Source organism: Chenopodium quinoa, unplaced genomic scaffold (assembly GCF_001683475.1).
Source record: "Chenopodium quinoa cultivar QQ74 unplaced genomic scaffold, ASM168347v1, whole genome shotgun sequence".
NCBI classification, from domain to species: Eukaryota; Viridiplantae; Streptophyta; class Magnoliopsida; order Caryophyllales; family Amaranthaceae; genus Chenopodium; species Chenopodium quinoa.
Window position 1 is genome coordinate 1,278,508 of NW_018742720.1, and position 20,418 is coordinate 1,298,925.

Genomic DNA, 20,418 nt, shown 5'->3' on the forward strand with positions numbered 1-20,418 from the left:
ATAAGTGGATGGTTCTTCGCATAAGAATTCTACTAGAGCAAGGGTTAGTTGGGCAATCACAAGAATAATCAAGACTACACAATAGATGAGGGCGGAAAACACGGAGCAACATCATCAGCTATTCAATGTGAAGCTTGAGCTTGCTTGGAAGCTATGAAATGGGCCCAAGGAAAAGCAAAACAGGGGACCATAATCCTATCAGATTCTATCTCCCTTCTCAACTATCTACACACTAACTATGGTAAGGACATCACGATAACTTATACGGAGTATGTTAAAAGAGATAAAGGAAGTGGGTCCTAAATTTCAAAGGTGCGCAATCTTGAAGGTCCCAAGATAACAGGTACAAAGGGCAAACGATATTGCAAGAAGATGTCATTTTTCCAAGTCTAATTATGCGTAGTTTCTTTGTGTTGTACCATTTGCTATTGTCAAAAAAAAATGTCACAATCTTATTCCCTTTTAATTTAAGTTTCTTTTTGTCCCTATTTCGCATTTTGCCCCCTTTTTTTAATGCACGCATTAATTTTAAAATTCTCTAAAAATTATTAATAAGTTTTTCTTTGTAAACTACACATTGTGATTTGTGACAAGAGAAAAATTAACAAGATCCCACGCACATAGCTATACCCTTGTGCTGTTATATAAAAAAGTGATATTTTTATTCCTTAGCCCCTATAGCGTATTAGCTCTCTTCATCGCGGATGGCTCAATCACGCCCGGTGCCATATTTGATCGAATATTAGATTATTATGTTTACACAAAAAAATTTAGTTAGTTTCTCGATGTAAGTTTTCGTTTAGTTGCTTTTGTAAAAAATAAATAAATAATTACGATCACACACAGCTATATCATGTTTACAAACATGAAGATATGATCTTACAAGAGTAATCCTTGAATCTAACAACCTTTATTTGGTCTATCGTCTCTTCGATGATTCGATTCATTATTTGACACAATTCCATTCTTGATTGTGAAGATGTCATGTACTTTGTATGTTTATAGCTTCTTTTAGTTATATTGTTTTATTGGTCTCATGTAAGAAGGGACAACAATTTTGTTGATCACCATCACCCAACTAGATTAGTGTCCTTTAGGGATTAACAAATTAGAGAAAATCATAGTCAATGTGAGATTTCTCCTTATCTTAAATTAATATAGAAGTTATCTTTGCCTAAATTTTTTTTATAAAAATTAAAGATTCCAAACAAGAACAACTTAAATAATAGAAATATAAATAATTTAATAATTTCATTTATTTAATTAAACTTTTCTTCAAAAAAAAAAAAGAACTAGTTTATGTAGTGTTTATAATATAAGGATTACCTTTTGAATTCCTATCTTAATAAACCTTAACATCAATAAGTTTAGGTCAAGATGTTGGATCTTTAAATTAAAAATAACTAGCCTTCACGGTTTATGTATAGGTATAATATATAAATAATTTTTTTAAAATATATTTATATTGGCAAATGAATAGTTTATAAAGGAGAAGAAGAGGTAAAAATTGAATGCAATTATAATTGAAATTAATCTGGAGGAAAGTGAACCAAACAACATTCAATAATTTGTACATGTATTGAATTAAAGTTTTTTTTCATATGAAAAAGGGATTAAAAAACAAGATTAAATGAAATGACATGTGGCATTGGAGAAAAAAAATTAAATGTACATGTGGCATTATAGGGATGATGGTTTTTGTTTTTAAATACTAAGGGTTTGTTTTCTTACGTTGAAATTCAGTTCAGTTCAGCTCAGCTCAGCTCAGCTCAGTTCAGTTCAGTTCAGTTCAGTTCAGCTCCTAATTTCCTTCTCTTATAAAATATTCAGTTCAGCTCAGTTCAATTCAGCTCCTAATTTCCTTCTCTTATAAAATATTCAGTTCAGTTCAGTTCAGTTCAGCTGAGTTCAACCAATGAGAACATGCCATAAGTATAGATTTTCGACATAATCATCTTGATAAAAATTGATCATTTTCCAAAAACATATAGGAAAATTCTTTAAAATCACAACAAAAAAATGTCCCAGCAAATTTCAAAAAATAAATCCATATATACAGAACTGCAACTTTTGTTGTTTCTCAAAGATAAATAGATACCAAAAGATACTTCTAAAGTTATAAATAAAAGGTCTTTTGATTTTTCTTTTTGGAAAGAAAATAGTAATGTGTGATGTATCAGCACTGTGATAATTTTAAAAAACGAATGGTTTTATAATCAGTTGGGTATTAAAAGAAATTAAAGGATTCCTGGTGACCAACTATGAGGAACTTACCAAATGACTATCATACAAAGTGTTGCGGTTCTCACTCTTCCTTTACTAACAGTTTTTTTTACACAACAACCTAATTCTCTTGTCCTTTATCTTTAATTTCAATCATATATTTTTGTCTTTTTTTATAACATAATACCCAATGAGACAATAGGTAATGTTGATCTTAAGTTTTGATGATGACTCAAGGAACCTAAGCAAACCCATAAGGGCTTTAACTTTTGTCTATTAGTTTTGACGTACTTGACAAATTCTTATATGCAACGAAGTTCTAGAGTCAGAACGGAGCATGGAACAAGGTCTAAGGATGAGCTATGGATGAGCATAGAAGACAATCAGAAGCCAAGTTCCTTGAGTGAGGAACTGAAGCTTCAGAGTCGAAGCTTCACTGTGTTCCAAGGAGTCTATTGTTTATTATTTATTTTAGGCTTCTTGTATATATGTTAAGTACATTGTTAATTAATAGGATTTAAGTGGATTGAATTTCAGTTTATAAAGATTTTATTTTTCCTTTCTTTAACAAGATTTAATTTTATTTCGGAAAAATATCTTTTAAGTAAAAATATCTTATTTATTAAAAGATTTTCTGTTCTGATTTTATCCTAATATTTTGGGAAATCTGACTTGGTAAAACTATTTTTTAAAACAGCTTTTACTTGGTAAAGGAGGTTGAGAAAATAAAGGAATCACTTCCTTATTGTATGCTTCAGCTTGCTGCCCAAGCGTCCACGAACTGCACTTCCTTATTTCATGGAAGTTGTGGTATAGTGGGAGCTAAGGCAAACGTAAGGTTTTCAACTGCTTTCCTCCTGTATAAATAGGTTTAGTTTTCTGTTTTGAAAAACACACTTGAGCATTACGATTCTTAGCTTTTCTAAAAGAGTAAAAAATCCACTTAAGTCCTTGAGTGTCTTTGTACTTAGCATCTTAGAAGTTTTAATCTTGAGTTGTATTGGGGTAGAGTTTGGGTAAACTCTAGAGTGTGAAATTGCTTTGAGTGAAGCAAGGAGAAAGAGAGAGATTTGAGAGCTCAACTGATTGAGGGATCAGTTGAGGGGGAACTTAAGTTTGTAGAGGAACTTGAGTTTAGAAGTCTTAATTTGTAATAGGTTGTTTGCCCTATTATTATTAAGAGTTGTGATTAAAATCCCTTGTGGTCGTGGTTTTTCTTCTTGATTAGGGCCAAGAAGTTTTCCACGTAAAATCTCTCTTGCACTTTAAAGTTTTTGTTTAAGTTTCTTTAAAAATTCCGCAAAAATTACCCTATTTCCTCAACAATACAATTCACCCCCCCTCTTGCATTGTTCATTCGAGTCAACAGGTAAAATGTCTCTCAATTAGGCATTAAGACTTCCTTGTACGGTTGTACCCAAATTAGTAGAGTAAATTTATAAACTTTAAGTACAAAATGGAATCAAGCAAACTTCATTCATGTACCCAAAGTGAAGTTTTGTAACAAACCTAAGAAAAATTTTCTCCCTGACATTAAATTCATTCAAATACTTTTTTTTAAGGGCAATCAAATACAACTATAATTACAAAGTACGAGACCTATATTTAATGCGAGTAAATGAGTAATAATGTTTCTTTGATTGCCCAATTAGGGACTCTTGTTACGACTTTTTTTCGAGGTCACACCGATCTCGTATGATATTCATACAATTGCATGTATATTTAAATAAAAATTGACACTGAAAGCAGGATAGTGAGAAAAAAATCATTGAATGAAAAATATTGTAATAAATTAAAAAAATTTACAATTATAGTAAAACTCTCTTATAACAAGGAGCTAAAATGATTTTAATGGTGACAATTAAGACAATTATTAGATTCATTCAAGGAATCACCATTGATAATAAAAATTCCTCCTCCCCCGTTGCAATGTAAGGTAGTTAATGATTTAAGTTAATGAAATGTGGTGAATCGATATGAGTGAGGTGACCTATCAACTTATATGTAGCTACGATTAAGCCTAATGAGGGAGTAGAGGCGAGTTGGCTTGTTGATGTTGCAAAAACGAATTGTATGCTCAATATCCCTACCTAATATAAAGTTTGAGATGGCTCTTATGAATAGTATTTGAACAATTATATCTTTTAAATTATTTATTTACCGTCACTAATGATAATTTATTTTTTTTTTAAAAAAAACTATTTAGAATAATAGTGTGCGGCCATATACACATAGAAAAAAAAAATTAGATGACTCTTAATAATAATAATAATGTTTGCACACTTATACGACCCTTAGCTTTAATTGTCTATTTACCCTCACTAATGTTAATTGCCCGTTTACCACATTTATTTTTTACAAATCAACTTAGATTAATTGAAGTTAAATTGCAACTTAAAACAAACTTAATTTACCTAGAATAAGTTTAATCCAATGATGACTAATATCCAAAATAACCAAAAATTTGGATTCAATGTGAAATTTAATGCATGATCTGTACTTTTTTCTACTTTATACCCTCACTTTTTTAACGTTATTCATTGTACTTCTTAATTTACCCTTAAATTTTGCACATGATTTGTACTTTTTTCTACTTTATATCTTTCTAACTTTTGTCTATGATTGTACTTTTCATTTTTATTAAAGTATTTTATCCACATTCTCCTCCTATTTTTTAAATAATGTGAAAAAACACAAACAAGAACTATATTATGAAACGAAGTGAGTACCATTGAAACCCAAAAAACATTTTAAACACCATATGTTAAAGAACCTAATTTTATGTTCCCTATTTCCCAAATAATTTTTTTTTGTTGTTGTTATAATAACTAATCTCCAAAATTAACTATATCAAATTTAATTTTGTCCAAACAATTAAAAAAAATTGTTACAAAATCCAGAGCAATTTCTGAGAAAATTGCATCTATCCACCATTATTTTTCTGATCGTATTTTGTTCTCATTAATCGAGACACACCCCACATCACCTCCTCAAAACAAAGAGGAGAGAGAAAATCAAACAAAAAAGAGGAACATAGAAAGAGAGAGAGAAATACACCTCTTACTTTCCTCAAATTATTCATCCCCAAAAAAATTTATAAATTATTCTCAAAAAAATTCATTCTTTGTTTGATTTAATCAGGTTAAATTTTCATTTAGGATCCAAACAAAAACCCAGCTACTACACCACCTTCTTCCTTTTTGAAAAGAAAAAAAAAAAAAACTGATTTTTTTAACAATTTTTTGTGTTTTTTGAAAGCTACTCTTCAACAAAACCACCATTAAAGATTACCCTTTTTCTTCAATTTGAGCTCCATTGATGGATCTTTATTAACTACTCAAGCTCTTAGGTTCGATTTTCAGATTCTGGGTAACGCTGATCTTTCTCTCTTTTTTCTTAATTTGGTTGTATTTCTAAATTTGGAGCTCAAATTTTTGTGGGTCTTTTTTTTTAATAATTGTTTTTCGAATTGGGGATTTTCTAATTGTTGTGATTGTGAAATTGAACCCTAATTTTTTGAATTTGAAACGAAAAAAAAAGAGGGAGATTAAGGTGGGTTAGGGTAGCTTTAATTCAAATTTCTTTCATTCAGATCTGACTTTTTCTTTACCATATTTTTCACCTTTTTGTTGATTAATTTGGTTGAATTCTGGTAATTTTAGCAACTTCTAGCTTTATTGTTGTATGTTCTGATGTTATAAAGATCTGATTTGTTCATGGTTTAGCACTGTATTTCTGTACAATTTTTATATTTTCTTTTTAAATTTTGGGTTTTTTGTGTGTGTTGTTTAGTATGTTTGATTTGTAGTCTTTAATGGGGATCTATGATCTTGGGGGTTCTTTATGGGATGTGGGTTTGAAGTGTTTTGATTGAATTTTACATGAAATTCAGTTGAAAAGTTCATCATGTTAAAGCAAATTCTTAGCAAGATTCCTAGGAAATCCTTCAAATCTGATAATGGGGATCTTATGTTGAACACCAATATGAATGGTTCTGGCAATGGCACTGCTCGGGCACAGAACGGCAATGCTGCTCCGGGCAAAGCGAATGCCACGAAGCGCACGTCGTCGGCTGTGTTCCCGACTAGTGTGGTTGCGGGGATTGAGCCCCTTGTGTCTTTCAAGGATGTTCCGAATTCGGAGAAGATGAACTTGTTCCTAAGTAAGTTGAATCTTTGCTGTGTGACTTTCGACTTCTATGACCCTAGTAAGAACACTTCAGAGAAGGACATTAAGCGGCAAACACTGATTGAACTCGTTGATTTTGTTGCCTCGGGACCGCCTTCTAAGTTCCCCGAGCCTGCTATCTTTGCTATGAGTAGAATGTGTTCTGTTAATCTGTTTCGGGTCTTCCCACCGAATTATAGGTCTGGTGGAGGTGGTGCTGAGAATGATGATGATGAACCCATGTTTGATCCTTCTTGGACACACCTGCAGATTGTGTATGATTTGTTGCTCAAGTTTATTACTTCGCCATCGCTTGATGCAAAAGTAGCAAAGAAATACATAGACCACTCATTCATAGTGAAGCTGCTTGATCTCTTCGATTCCGAGGATCCTAGGGAAAGAGAATGTCTAAAGACTATCCTGCATAGGGTATATGGTAAATTTATGGTCCATAGACCATATATTCGGAAGGCAATGAGCAATATATTCTACCGGTTTGTGTTTGAGACCGAGAAACATAATGGTATTGCAGAACTGTTGGAAATCTTTGGGAGTGTTATTAGTGGGTTTGCCTTGCCCTTGAAAGAGGAGCACAAGATATTTTTGTGGAGAGCTTTGATTCCTCTGCATAAACCAAAATCTTTAGGTGTCTACTTTCAGCAGCTGTCTTACTGCATTACACAGTTCATAGATAAGGAGCCGAAGCTAACGAGCACCGTGATTAAAGGTTTGTTGAAGTACTGGCCAATTACAAACAGCCAGAAGGAAGTGATGTTCTTGGGTGAGTTGGAAGAAATATTAGAATCTACCAACATGCTTGAATTTCAAAAGGTCATGATCCCATTGTTTTCGCGGATTGCGTGTTGTATCAACAGCTATCACTTTCAGGTAGCATATTTACATCCTTAGCTTATTTTATTTGTGCACTTTGAAGCATAGCTATAGGATATGTTAGATATTTCTCCCAAATTGATTTTCCTTCCCCTCCACCTCCTCCCTTTAATATTCAGTATCTTTGAAATTTGTTTTGCTAAGTAAGGAACTATGGAATATGTGTGTTTGATTCTGTTTTCTGTCGGATGTGTGACCTGCTGGGGGCAGCTGCAGATAGCAATCGAAAGGGCATGTATATGTGGTTAAAGAGTTGTATAAGTTAACATCAAAGTTTTCCCAAACCCCTTCTTTTCTGCTGTTTGGTGATTTCAACTTTTTATGGACTAGAGAGGTCTTCTTTACATTAAGTATATAATTACTTTGATTAATATAACTGTGGTATCCTGTCCAGGAAGAAAAAATCGAGACTTAAGAATTTCGGCTATGGTTACTGTAAGAAGTTGCATTGATTTGCTTTTGCTTCTTTCAAGCTGCTTAGGTTATTTGCTGTCTGTGTTTGCTAATATGCCATACTCCCTCCCCCCCCCCCCCCCCCCAAGCCCTTCCAATTTTTTGACTGAGCTAATTGTTCTATGATGCAGCTTGCATAATCAATTTAGTATGGCATTTTATTCAACTACAAGACTTAAGAATTTTGATCCAACTTCACTGACAGTCTGACATATCCAATTTACAACCAGTATACTATCGTGCTTCAATTAGTTGAGAAATTTTAATGTGATGCTATAAATTCATTGAACTCGGAAATAATGCTGGATAAAATCATAAAAAGAAAAGTATGTTGAAGGATAGCCTCCCTACCCTACCAAAGTGCTTATCCTTCTAGATCTGCAGTGGTTTGTCCTGTCTTAGATTTGGTCTCATCTATTGGAAGTATGCTTTACATTCAAAGAATATGCTCTTATTCACTGTTAATCCCATGTTTCCCTTTTGGAAGAAACTCAAAGCTGTCAAAGGCGTTTCATAAACAGATGACTAGATGAGAGCATTGTTCTGCTGGCCAATATGTCTCCTGCAACAGCTATTGTTATTCAGATTCATGGCTGCCATTCCTTTTTTCTGATTATATATAGTTTGATACAATGTATGAGTTATGGAGTTTTACTATGAAAAAGTATAAACAAGTTAGATATCTAATAGGCCATCTTTACAAATTTGGTCTTGGTAAGAAACGAGAGACTGATAGTCCGAGAGAGGGAAAAGTTAAGGACATCGCAGACTTTTCACACAGTGTTCAGTTGTTCACCTAGCCTACTGTATTATACCCTTATTAGTTTTTATTATTTATTTGTGTAATATTGTGGTTCTGTGGGGTTCTTTTGAATATGACATTGGAAAGAGGAAATTACCAAGAATATAATGCTCCATCTTAATCACTTCAGGTGGCTGAAAGGGCACTGTTTCTATGGAACAATGATCAAATTCTCAACTTGATTGGACACAACCGTGGAGTGATCCTTCCTATAATCTTCCCAGCTCTGGAGAGGAATGCTCAAAACCACTGGAACCAAGCAGTGCTCAACCTAACCTTGAACGTCAGAAAAATCTTCCAGGAAATGGATGAGCCGCTCTTTATTGAGTGTCAGATGCAATATAGGGAGGATGAGGCAAAACTGTCCTTGATTGCAGAACAACGGAAAGTGAATTGGGAGCGCCTAGAGGATGCTGCTACCCGTCTACAGCCGATAACAGGAAATATTGCTGTTATGGTAACAACATCTGCGCCTTCAGTTGCCTGTTAGTATGTCGTAAACTTAAATCTGTACTTTGTAGTTTGGTTCTCTTTCTACTTGTTTTTGACCCCATGCTTTCTTCATATGGGGTTGGGAGTGTTGTCTAGTTTGGGGGGAGAACCAGAAGGAATGTATGAGAGGTGTAAAGGCCTAATTTCGCTTGGGCATTTTTTTTTATACGGATTGTCGAGTGAATAGGTCTGTTGTTGTAACTTGTTTTTGATCTTCTTGTGATGCTTCTTTCGCTTTGATGTCATCTTCTGTAACTGATTGGCTAATTGGGTTTTGCTCCCCTGTCAAGTTAGTAGTAAGAAAGGGTTTGCCCATTTCCTAGCAATTGTAAAAAGCCTCTTTTGTTTCCATGAAATTTACATGATGGGTGAACCTCTCTCTATTCCTATTTCTTTTCAGCCAAGGTGGATGAATTTCGAACCTAGATTTCGGATATCATTGCCTAGAAAACATGTTTAATTGGTGATACAGATCACACAAAACTTGTCTCTTGTTTAACTCAACTAAGGTGAAAATGCAAAATAAGTTGATCTTCTATTACTTAACTTTACAGGAGTAACAATAGTAGTGGTTGTTTGGTTGAATATAAATTTAAATTTTTTTACGAAGTACTTAAACTTTGTAGATCGACTGCATATGCAGTTATACACAACATCGACATCGAAATATTTTTTGTAAATTACAAAATGTACCATTATAATTCAAAGCCAATATGGATCTTGGGATTATATTGAAATAGACAAAAAATGTTATCCATCTATCTCACAAACACAAACACAAAAGGCTAAACTTGTATAGATAATGTTCAGAAAGTAAAATGTATTGTATGTTCATAATTTACAGCCTCAATCTGTCTTCTTTTTATAATTTATTTTACCTATGTAATCTGGAAGATTTTATCTTTTTTTTTAATGATCAATTTTGCGCACAACTATATAAAAGCAAAAGTATCTCCTTAAATTTGATGAACTGATAGTTTTACTTTTCTTCTTTTTGACAAATTTACCACTCACCCATCTTTTTTCTTTCTTTGGCATATATATACATCACAATTATCAAAACATATGCATAGTAATATAGTATGGAGTATATGTCTATTACCTTAACACTCCATTATAATCTTTTTCTATCCCCAATATCACATAATTTTAAAAAATAAAATAAAAACTGTAACAATACATAATCTAAGAATGATGAATTGAATAAGTAATTGCTGGAACTTATTCCTTTTTTTTTTTTGGGGGGGGGGGGTGCAATGCTAGAACTTATTCTAATTCTTTTATTGTTTATTTTATCCGTTTTTTAATACTTCCTCTGTTCTTTTTTACTTGACCCACTTTGACTTTTACACTATTCACTACCACTCATTTGACCGTGGTTTGTGAATAATATGTAAGGAATAACATATTCATGTTGGATCATTTTGAGTTCGTCTCAATAAGTACTATCATAATATATAACTTTTATATTTTTTTTAATTATGGAGAATTAAAGTTATTGACCGCTAAAGTTTTGCATTGTCAATCGTAATAAAAGAAACAGGTCAAGTAAAAAAGAACAGAGGAAGTACTATTCTTGCCAAGTTATATCTTGGTAGAGCTAATTTACTTTCAAATAATAAGTTTTAAAAACTCGTCTGCGATTTCTATTTATTTATTTTTTAAAAAAAACTTAGCTTCCCGTAAAATTGGCATTGATAGCAAGTTTGATTGAGCAAACAAACTAAACTAAGGCAACATTAATGCTTTTCTACCCTTAATTATCTTTAATTTTTCCATCTATCTTTTGTTATCACCATTGTTACTAAAATGCCGATTTAAATCTTAGAATCTTGATTTAACGATTCATATATGTCATATGATTCAATTTACAATTCTGCCCGACTTTACATATTTTTCTTAACTAGCGAAATCCTTACAAGTTTAAAACATGTTTATATATATTTTTTAAAATATATATTGTCAAGTAATGATTGCTTGCTTTCCTCAAAAAAAAAAAGTAATGATTGCTTAATGGGTAAATAATTATTATCTATCATAATTAGGTTTCAAACTTATAATTTCAATATATTTAATTAATTTTTAGATTTGACGTCTTGATTATGCATGTCGGTAAGATTCTACGATTTGATTTTACGACGATTTATGATAGTCCCTTCCGATTCAAAGTAGAATTCCAATTTTGATAACTTTAGTTATCACTCTACATAATCTGCCATTCTTATTTGTGTGGTAAGGGATGATAGTTTGAATATGTAAGAATCAACATTTTGATTTTTACACATTATCAATGCATAATTTTAACTATTATGCTCTCTATTTCTATTACTACGTATTTATGTTATAATTTACTGTTGGGATAGGCAATCCAAGTCCCAATAGAAGGAAAAAAAGACTTCCTTATAAGCATACCTCAAGTCCTTAATTAAGATGCATGAGGTCTTTTGAAAGTAACCCAAAAACAATCCGTGTGGGCTAGGCCAAAGCAAACAATATCACACTGATGCGGAATTGAAGTGTGAGTGCGGCCCAACAAGGTGGACGACCTAGGTCCAATAAGTGGTATCGAAGTCGATGGTTCGGCTAGGGACAAACACAATATCCAATGTGACTTGGTGAGTGTGGGCTAAGCCCAAAGCGGACAATATCATACTAGTGTGGAGTTGTGGTGTGAGTGCGGCCCAACAAGATGAATAACCAGGACCCAACATTTATGGTTTCCATTACACATCTTTGACTTTGAATATATTCAGTAAGATATGAATAAAAATTTTAAACAATAATAATATTTGAAACTGTGTTTCAAGTTAAATCTAACAAATTTTCACATGATATAATTATATGGTCAAAGTTTTTATAAGTTGACTATAAAAGTCACACGTAAAGAATAAAAAAAATAGGGAATAATTTTTGTAAGGAAAATAGTTTCATACCATTAAACCATGGATATCAACATGAAATTTTCTTCACTCTTTTAATTTCATTTTTCTATTACCGCCTACCAAACAACCCATTAGATACATAGGTGTTAGAACAAGCTTTGACAATAAAGGTTAATTTTTGACTTAGTTGGCAATAATGAATGGAGCATCATTCTAATGACTGCTTTGTTTATTGTAGCCACATAATATAAAACCTTAATAAGAAATAGGGTAGGCAATGATAGGCGTGAGGGCTACAAGTGACTAAGTGAGGCCTTGAAGTTGCAAAAGTCATGTGACAAAGATGGATAAATTTTTTTTGGCTGAGACATTGAGAGTGGAGTGGTTGAGTGGATCAAAATTGTGAAGAGGGAAGATTTTATGATGAGGAAGGAATGGACAAAAATGAGAAAAGTCTTGAGAAATACGAGGGAGTGCGAGAGATTATATTATATGAAAAAAAAATAAAAAAAAAATAAATGAACGCATTTATACAAAAAATTGCATGGGTATATTTAGTTAAAATTTTACAAGCTTTATATTTACCTACGCAATAAATAGAAATAGAATAGGTCAAAAGAAATGTTGTGAGCGTTTATGAACTTATGAAAAGAGGTGCACTTGCGTTCATCTTTATTATTTCATACCAGAAAGGGAATTCGGAGAATAAGAGAGAGAGAACCAATTAAATTATCAAACTTTTATTAAACTAAGGAGTGTTGGAAGTGTACGAGATTCATTCCAAGTGATAAAATTGTAGAAAGCCATAAAGAACAAATGATGTAAACATGATTTGATTTTAAGTTAATACCATACTTATGATTTCAATCAACTAAAATAGTTGACATCTACATCTTTTAGCGATATAGTGAACTGGCAAAATTAGGGAATATGTCTAAATAACCAACCAAAGTAAGAACTATTATTCCTGGTTTAATGTAGTAGGAGAATGAGAGATTGAGTGGTTGAGATTCTTAAGAAACATTAGAGGAAGGGGGGCTGATTATTGCCACAAAGTTGTTGAGCTTTCAATATTCAGTTCAGCACTTGGCTCCCAATATTCAAAAGTGTGCCTGAACAATAATTTATTTTTGCTGAAAAACTGTTCCAAAGCTTAAAGCTGCTCATTGTGCAATCCAGGTCAAGCAGCAAAATTACAGTGTCACAATGGCTTGCATAGCTTAACCAAGGCGGTTCAGGTGCGCTAGGCCTATCGACTAGCCACTACTAATACACTACTCGACTATAACCTTCAAGTATGAACCTTTAAAATGGCGGTTTCTCATATAGTGCAAATTGGAACACATTCGGTTCAACAAGATAAAATACAATGTATATAAGTGATGCTTTATTTTAGAATATACTAATTTCAGGTTTAGTTACAGATGTTCACATTTATAGCAACCCCTAAGCAATTCTAGGGTGCTCCTGAAACCTAGAAGGTTAAAAAAAAAAAAAGAAGAAGAAATAAAAGAAGAAAGAAAAAAGACAGCTCCTGTAAGGGCATTTCCAAATATGTAAGTTAACGCCTTAGGTGCCTAAATTTAACAATAGTTCTGAGAGAGCCAGAACTGAATTTAACGACATTGGACGTTACAACAAAAATGAAAGAATTTGAACATGAAGAGAAGGGATGGAAAAAGCTGGAGAGATGGCTGTGGTTAGGGAGATCAGCCGTTCTCAAGATGTCAACGAATAATTATCTTAACTCAGCTTGTACAAGATTGGATCGCAGCTACACTTTGAACTTCAGAAAAGGGACTGAACTGATTCAGGAGATAACAGATTTGCCACACAATTGAACTGCAACCATAAAATTTTTCTGTTAGAAGATATAGGTTGAAGGTATCATGTAATGATAGATTAACTGTGAGGTTATGACATGCACCGTTTCATAAGTAGGCCTATTAATACGCTTACTTGAACCAAATTGAGAAGCACCCAACCCACTAAAAGTTTTATTTGAAAATTTCAAATCTAGTTAATCCCTATAATCAAGTTTAACAGAAAGATCACAAAAATGCACCTCATTTGAGAGCTCAAACAGACCCAACCAATAAAAGACCAACAAAACATCAATGAAAAATTTCCCCACCAAACTGCTTGAGCACGTAGAAAAGTAACAAAAATGCTCTTGAGGTTGAAACACAGAAATTTAGATCAATTGTCCCAAATCTGATCTAACCAAACTGTTTGAGCACGTAGAAAAGTAATAAAATAAATCAATAAAAACTTTGATATGTGAATTACCTTTTCATGTCTGTACTTCTCACGAATTGCGTTCAGCGTGCAATTAATGGTGTTTAATTGCAGATCTTGCATGGCAGTTACTGTAACTTTGAGCTCCGTGGACTTATAGCTAGTATAGTGCTCTAAAGTTGGATTCTACAAAAGATAATGCACAGGTTACACAGAAAGTTAGCAGGGTAAATGATATCTATCAAAAACAAACTAGGAAAGACAAGGAAATAAATCACTAACCCATGGATGATCAGATTGATCAAGTGTCCATCTGGCAAGGAATACTGCAGATGCAGCAATGAGTGAGGGGAGGAATCTGAGAAAGCTGTATTCTACAAGAGTCAATTCGGCTAGGTAATTTGCCAAGTACTCTAAGTCTGCCAAACGATCCTACAAATTTGAAAATGGATTTTGTTAGTTTTAGCTTCTGAGCAATTGCACTTGCACAAATGAATAATGATGAAAAATGATGACAGCTTTAGTCGACGCAATATTATACTACTAGCTTAATCTTCAGTCATGTATACAGGTTATGATAAATTACTGCCCATGATTAAGATGTACCTTATACGTAGCTTGAGCTGCATGGATATATCTCCTGTAGAAGTAGGCATGGATAATTATTAATTATAATTTTCAACAGGTCAAGATAATATAAAGAGATGATGTAAGGAAGACGTACAAACCTCAAAAATGTTTTTATGGTGGGAACAGACAGTTGAAAGCAGAGAAAGTTCAGAACTTTCCTCTCCATATTCAATACCTATAAATCAAACTTCAATTAAGAAATCTTGATATTTCAAAAGGAACATAAACAAACCATTCACTTGCAAATAGAATGTGTAGTGTGTAAAAAATAAAAATAAAAAAAAGTAGAAAATTTATCTTAATTTATCATTAGAAATCAGACTTCAAATATCAGAATTGAATTCAGCAGTGACGCTCATGTATATAAAGGAGAAAAACTAACCTCTTCTCTAGCATAAGTGTTTGCTGTGATGTAGCAAAATTCTTCAACTTGTGGGGCATTCATTTCTTCGTACTTTCTGCATTTATCAACATAAGAATTAGCACAATATAGAATTAATTAGCTAGTTTTAGACGAAGGCAGTAATTATTTTTTTATTTTATTATCAAAGTCTAAGATGTAGTATATTCCTTAAGCATGCACAAATAACCACTTACGAGGCAATCAACATGCAGGTTACTCCAAGCAACTGCAATTTTTGCTTTTCAATGTAAATCCCAGAAAGATAACGATCAATGAGATTCACAGTCAGGTAAAGAGTGTCAGGGACCAATTTGTACTCTTCAGAGACCTAAGATAAATCACAAACAAAAGATTAGAACAATTAAGGTGTGCACGAGAAAATTCAAACATGCAAAATAAAATGCAAATCCCCAAAATTTAACAAAGTTACTGACAGGAAGTTTTTTCATAGTCTTCAATTGATAAGTGCACATGATACTAGTTAAAACAATAATATGACTTGTGACTTTATGAGTGATATGAAACTCCCTTTGTCAGAAACTCACAATAAACATTCTTCATACAAGATTAGTATTTTTATGCCTAAAGAGTGTAGTGAATTTATAATACTTCTAAATAGATATCAAATGCTGAACTGCAATCAACTGATAGGCATAGAAGGAAATTGACGATAAGTAGATAATTGTACATTAATTAACATGTAGAACATCTCAAGAAGAAGAAAAAGAAAGAAGGAACATTTAAAGGATGGCATAATGGACGTGGAGTTAAGATCAGCAAAAGGCGCAAACTCATAAGAAAAACTCGGCTTAATCCCTGATTCACCTATTGAGAAACTTGAGCAGTTGAGCATTGTTTACTACACGATAAAAATAATAAGCTTAATTCATTAGAAGGATAATTGGATAGTTAGATACATAGCCTAATTGTCAAAACATAAATTGATAATTCAAGCCTGGTTTATAGTGTGCAAGCGATATTTGTACTGCTCAGTCTCTCACATAATACTTCACATGTGTCATCTTATAGTCCTAGATAATGATTTTAATTTATTCAAGTTCACATATCGATGTTAACCAAAAATAGCTTCTCAAGATGGTAGACACATACACTAACCTCCACAAGCCAATCAACAAGAATTCCTCTCATGCTTGGAGTGATATCATGTTGCACCTTCTCCATATAGTCAACTGAAAGCCTTTGATTAAGCTGCAGGATTGAAAAAAAAAAAAACATGACACGAATAAGAAACATTATATAGCGAGAAAGCAAATTCTACCAGACCAACTTAGATCAGACAAGAATCTGATTCTCAACAAAAGAGTCAAACATGGCAAGAAAATCTTCTTCTTCTATTAGACACACTACAATGACCATAACAATTTACAACAGCTTTAGAGCCGAAAACAGATTGGCTATATCAAAATGAGATCCCCACCCCTGTTACAAGCATGATACTTCAAATGCAAACATTTGTATAGATGCAAACATACCTCTGTAACACGTTTGTTCTCATATATATCTGAAACATAAAGGCTGCACATAAGAGGATCCTTTACATTCCAATCAATATCTATTACATTTGGATGCTTGGAGGTTCCAGGTTTGTCATGAAGTCTGTCCTCTGTGTCAAAAACCAAAAAGTGTCAGGCTTTCTACATTCGTTGTGAAAATGAAATTATGAAAGTAATTTACATAGTATGTGCAATAGTATACTTTATCATGGAGCCTGCATACTTTATGTACTTATTCTTTAACTAACATATCTTCAATGTGACACTAATAATTCTTCAATTACATGATCAATACTACCAAATTTTCTTTACTAAAATTCTCAAATAGAATCCATACTTTCTCCAAATAAAACATACCATGAAATGATGTTAATACAAATCACAAGCCATTAGTTCATAATTGATAGAAACCAATAATGCAACAAACTTCAAAGATGTGCAGATGGTTAAGAATCTAACTCTACGGATGAGGAAGCTACAGAAAAATTATGGTCTGAAATAAACATATGCAATGTACTGATCTTACAATGGACCGTTAAGCTACAACCAACATGGCATATCAGAGGATGCCCTTTCTAGAGTTGACAGATTTCTCAGGCTAGAGAATATATCATCCAAAAACTCAAGTCATATGCTTTGTGTTTTCTACTGCTTGTACTGAATAACCTTGAAGAAGAATACTCTAAATTCAGATAGCATCATATGCATCAGCAACTATATTTATTACAAAGAATACTAGCAAAGTGGCAAATAGAGAGCAGAATACAAACCTTCTTGAAGTGTCTGAGTAATTACAGGTCTCTCTCTTGTTTCACAGGGAGTAAGGTTGATTGGTAAGCCATGTTCCAATTTTGTTCGCTTATGATGTTCCCCATCTAAGTTTGAAGTATCACTAGCTATCATTTTCTTTGCCAGTGGAGCAACCTCTAGGGGTGCTACTGTCAATTTTGATATATCTTCAGCAATTCTGTCATTTGAATCACCATGATTATGAGCTGTTTCTGAGACAGCTGGGGTAACCTTAACACTCTTTCTGAAGGGAACTTTCTTCTCCGGCTTCTAGTTAATAAAAAAAGAGGAGAAATTTCAGGGCTATAGACACTATGGAGTAAATGTTCTTTCAAATAACTATGACCCAAAGAAGAACTATTGGTAATACGAATTTTACACGTATTAGGAAAGTTTAATTTAGTAGCTTCCACTTGCAATTAGTTGTATAAATTTCTTTATATGATATGAATAAGTAGGCATGAATACAATCATAGACTGATCAGTTAGAAAGAAATCACGAATTCTTGCCTGAAATTTCCCAGCAGTGAAGCAGCCCGTAAATGATTTGTCACAAAGCACATTAGTAACATCTGTAAGTGTGGCTCTTCTCTTCTTTTGAACACCGGAAGCTGGAGCTGCCGAATTGTTTTCATCCGATGCTAATCTCTTAGAATTCACTCTAAGAACTCTACTCTGTTCGGGCAATGGAGGTTTCTGGTTCAACCTTCCTGATGTACCAAGAGCTTTAGCCCGTGCTCTTGTTACACGAAGAGTAGGCTCTTCTACTTTGGTCGAGGATATATTTTCTTTGTTCATATCAACCTAGTAGAAGAGCACTGTATGCCTCAGTCTCAAATTCTGCACATAAAAACTCAATCAGCAACTCCATGCCACAAATGCTTGTAAAATAAAGTGCTCTATTAAAAGGGTGATAAAAGGATTCAGAATTTAACATATACACAATTAGAAGATGTCAACATATTGTCAGGAAAAAAATTCAAAAATTTTAAAGTGATCACAAGTTCACAACTAACTATAGAACAATGGCATTTGAAATGGGTGCTCAAAATAAGCATAGTCCTTAAATCTAAGTTCAAGTTCAGTAAATTTCGCAACCCCCTCCCACCTTGTTGACCTTAGTGCCCGAATCTGAGTTAGGTTCCATAATATCACAACCCTCTACTGTCTTGGTGGCCTTCATTTCTAAAAACAGAGATTATCAAGAATCCTTAAACCCCCTTGATATGGTTAACAAGGTTCTCAGTTCTCACTATGTTTTTAGGATCAATCAATGAACAATTGGTAGTGGAAACCCTAACCCGGTGGCTAACAAGTCAATCTCTACCCCCACCCTCACCCCTGCCCTCACCCCACTTAACAACAATGGCAGTAAAAGGGAATTAGCCATTCAACCTTCTCTTAATCCAAAACTAACATACACCATACTATGTCAATCCTTACATTCAAACTTTTCTTGCAAGGCAACATCCATGGAAAATGTGAATGTTCCTTGATAAGAGCTCATCATCTTGTCTTATCTCTCATTTATATCCACATTTCCTCAACTATCAGTCAAATCTATGGCTAAGATATGAGTTGAGTTACTAACACTCTTCGACCGTATATCAAACCCGAATAATCAAGAGTAATGGATATCAAGAGGCACAATCAAGTCCCATGTATTCCAGTCTTGTACAACCATGTTTTGTTAGCCAATGGAGCAAGTATATGAACAATACCACCATACAAATGTACCACAGAACAAATCCATTCGAAAACAACCACGAATCGGATGCTAAACATATGAAACCGGATGTAATCAGAAGTACAAAACTTTTCACTCAATGATCCATTGATTTCATTAAGCATCAGAGCAATTTTTTTATTTTATTTTTAAAAAAGTTGAAATCATCAAAGGCAAAAAAGGTTTTCAACATAAGTTAATTAAAAAAAAACCCAACAAAATCTGGGAATTTGCTAAAAACAAATTTTGTTGACTGAAAAGTTGAGGAACCTTAAAACCCTCAAAACCCTATTATCACTCACTAAAAAAATCAAACAAAAAAATTTCTTAATTAAAAAATCAGCTCAAACCCAATTCAAAATTCAAAATTGGGCAAACAAGGAACAAAATTCAGCCTGTTCATCCGATTATCAACGAAATAAAAACAATAATTTTCCCAAAAAAATGAAAAACAAAAACCCAGAAAAATCATTGCACTGGAATAAAAAGGGTAACAAGTAAGTAAAAAAAACATCAAAATCATAAAATTGAAGAAAAGGGTACACAAATTTTTCAAAAAAACCCATAAACAAACAGATCTACCACAAAATTTACGGAAATTTCACAAAAAATCAGCAGAAAACCCGGAAAATTTCTCCCAGTACATAACAAAAAACAACAATGTGGGTAATCTTAAAAATAAAAACCCAGACAAAAAAAAATGATAAAAATTACAGATTGAGTAAGTTATCTTACTTAAAGGAGAATGAGACACACAGAACAGAAGCTTGAAGAAAACCCCAGAAGAGTTTCAAAATTTACAGAGAAAATAAAAAGTGATGAAAGTTGAAAAAATAAAAAAAAAATAATAATTATTATTATTATGATTAGGGTTTAGAAGAATTGGATCATTCAAAAAGATTTGAAGAGAGAAAATAGGGGGAAGAGAGAGAAAGAGGAGAGAGAAAGTGATAAAAGTGGGTGGGTTGTATTTGATATTCAATAAAAAGGGTTGAAGGAAGGTTTGAAGGGGAAGAAGGAGAGAGAGAAAGTGAGTGAAGAGCGGGAGGAGCCACAGTTTAAACTTCCAAAGAATGAAAGAGATAAAGAAGAAAAATTATAAATAAAATAAAAAAGTAATTTTTCATTTTACTATTTTTGTTTTGTTATTTGTCTTTTGTACTTTTTTTTTTTTTTTCAAAAAATGAATTTAATTTTATTGTATTGTT

The 20,418-nt window shown here is 33.0% G+C and overlaps 2 protein-coding genes across 3 annotated transcripts; one reads left to right on the forward strand and one right to left on the reverse strand.

Annotated features, from left to right (window-relative positions):
* Positions 1-5,151: 5,151 nt before the first annotated feature.
* LOC110723107 (serine/threonine protein phosphatase 2A 57 kDa regulatory subunit B' kappa isoform-like) lies at positions 5,152-9,417 on the forward strand. Its single transcript, XM_021902406.1, has 2 exons — positions 5,152-7,278; positions 8,667-9,417. The coding sequence occupies exons 1-2, from the start codon at positions 6,130-6,132 to the stop codon at positions 9,024-9,026; spliced, it is 1,509 nt and encodes a 502-aa protein (XP_021758098.1). The 5' UTR covers positions 5,152-6,129; the 3' UTR covers positions 9,027-9,417.
* Positions 9,418-13,270: 3,853 nt separating this feature from the next.
* Positions 13,271-20,328, reverse strand: LOC110723108 (cyclin-A2-2-like). 2 transcript variants are annotated; one of them, XM_021902407.1, is made up of 12 exons: positions 19,946-20,328; positions 17,995-18,324; positions 17,466-17,754; positions 16,675-16,805; positions 16,292-16,390; positions 15,376-15,509; positions 15,161-15,236; positions 14,877-14,953; positions 14,755-14,788; positions 14,431-14,580; positions 14,200-14,334; positions 13,271-13,752 (listed from the first exon to the last, which is right to left on the reverse strand). In XM_021902407.1, the coding sequence occupies exons 2-12, from the start codon at positions 18,280-18,282 to the stop codon at positions 13,699-13,701; spliced, it is 1,467 nt and encodes a 488-aa protein (XP_021758099.1). In that variant the 5' UTR covers positions 18,283-18,324; positions 19,946-20,328; the 3' UTR covers positions 13,271-13,698. The 2 variants fall into 2 exon arrangements, with proteins under 2 accessions (XP_021758099.1, XP_021758100.1); XM_021902408.1 differs by having other exon boundaries at positions 16,298-16,390; positions 19,946-20,327.
* Positions 20,329-20,418: the final 90 nt, after the last annotated feature.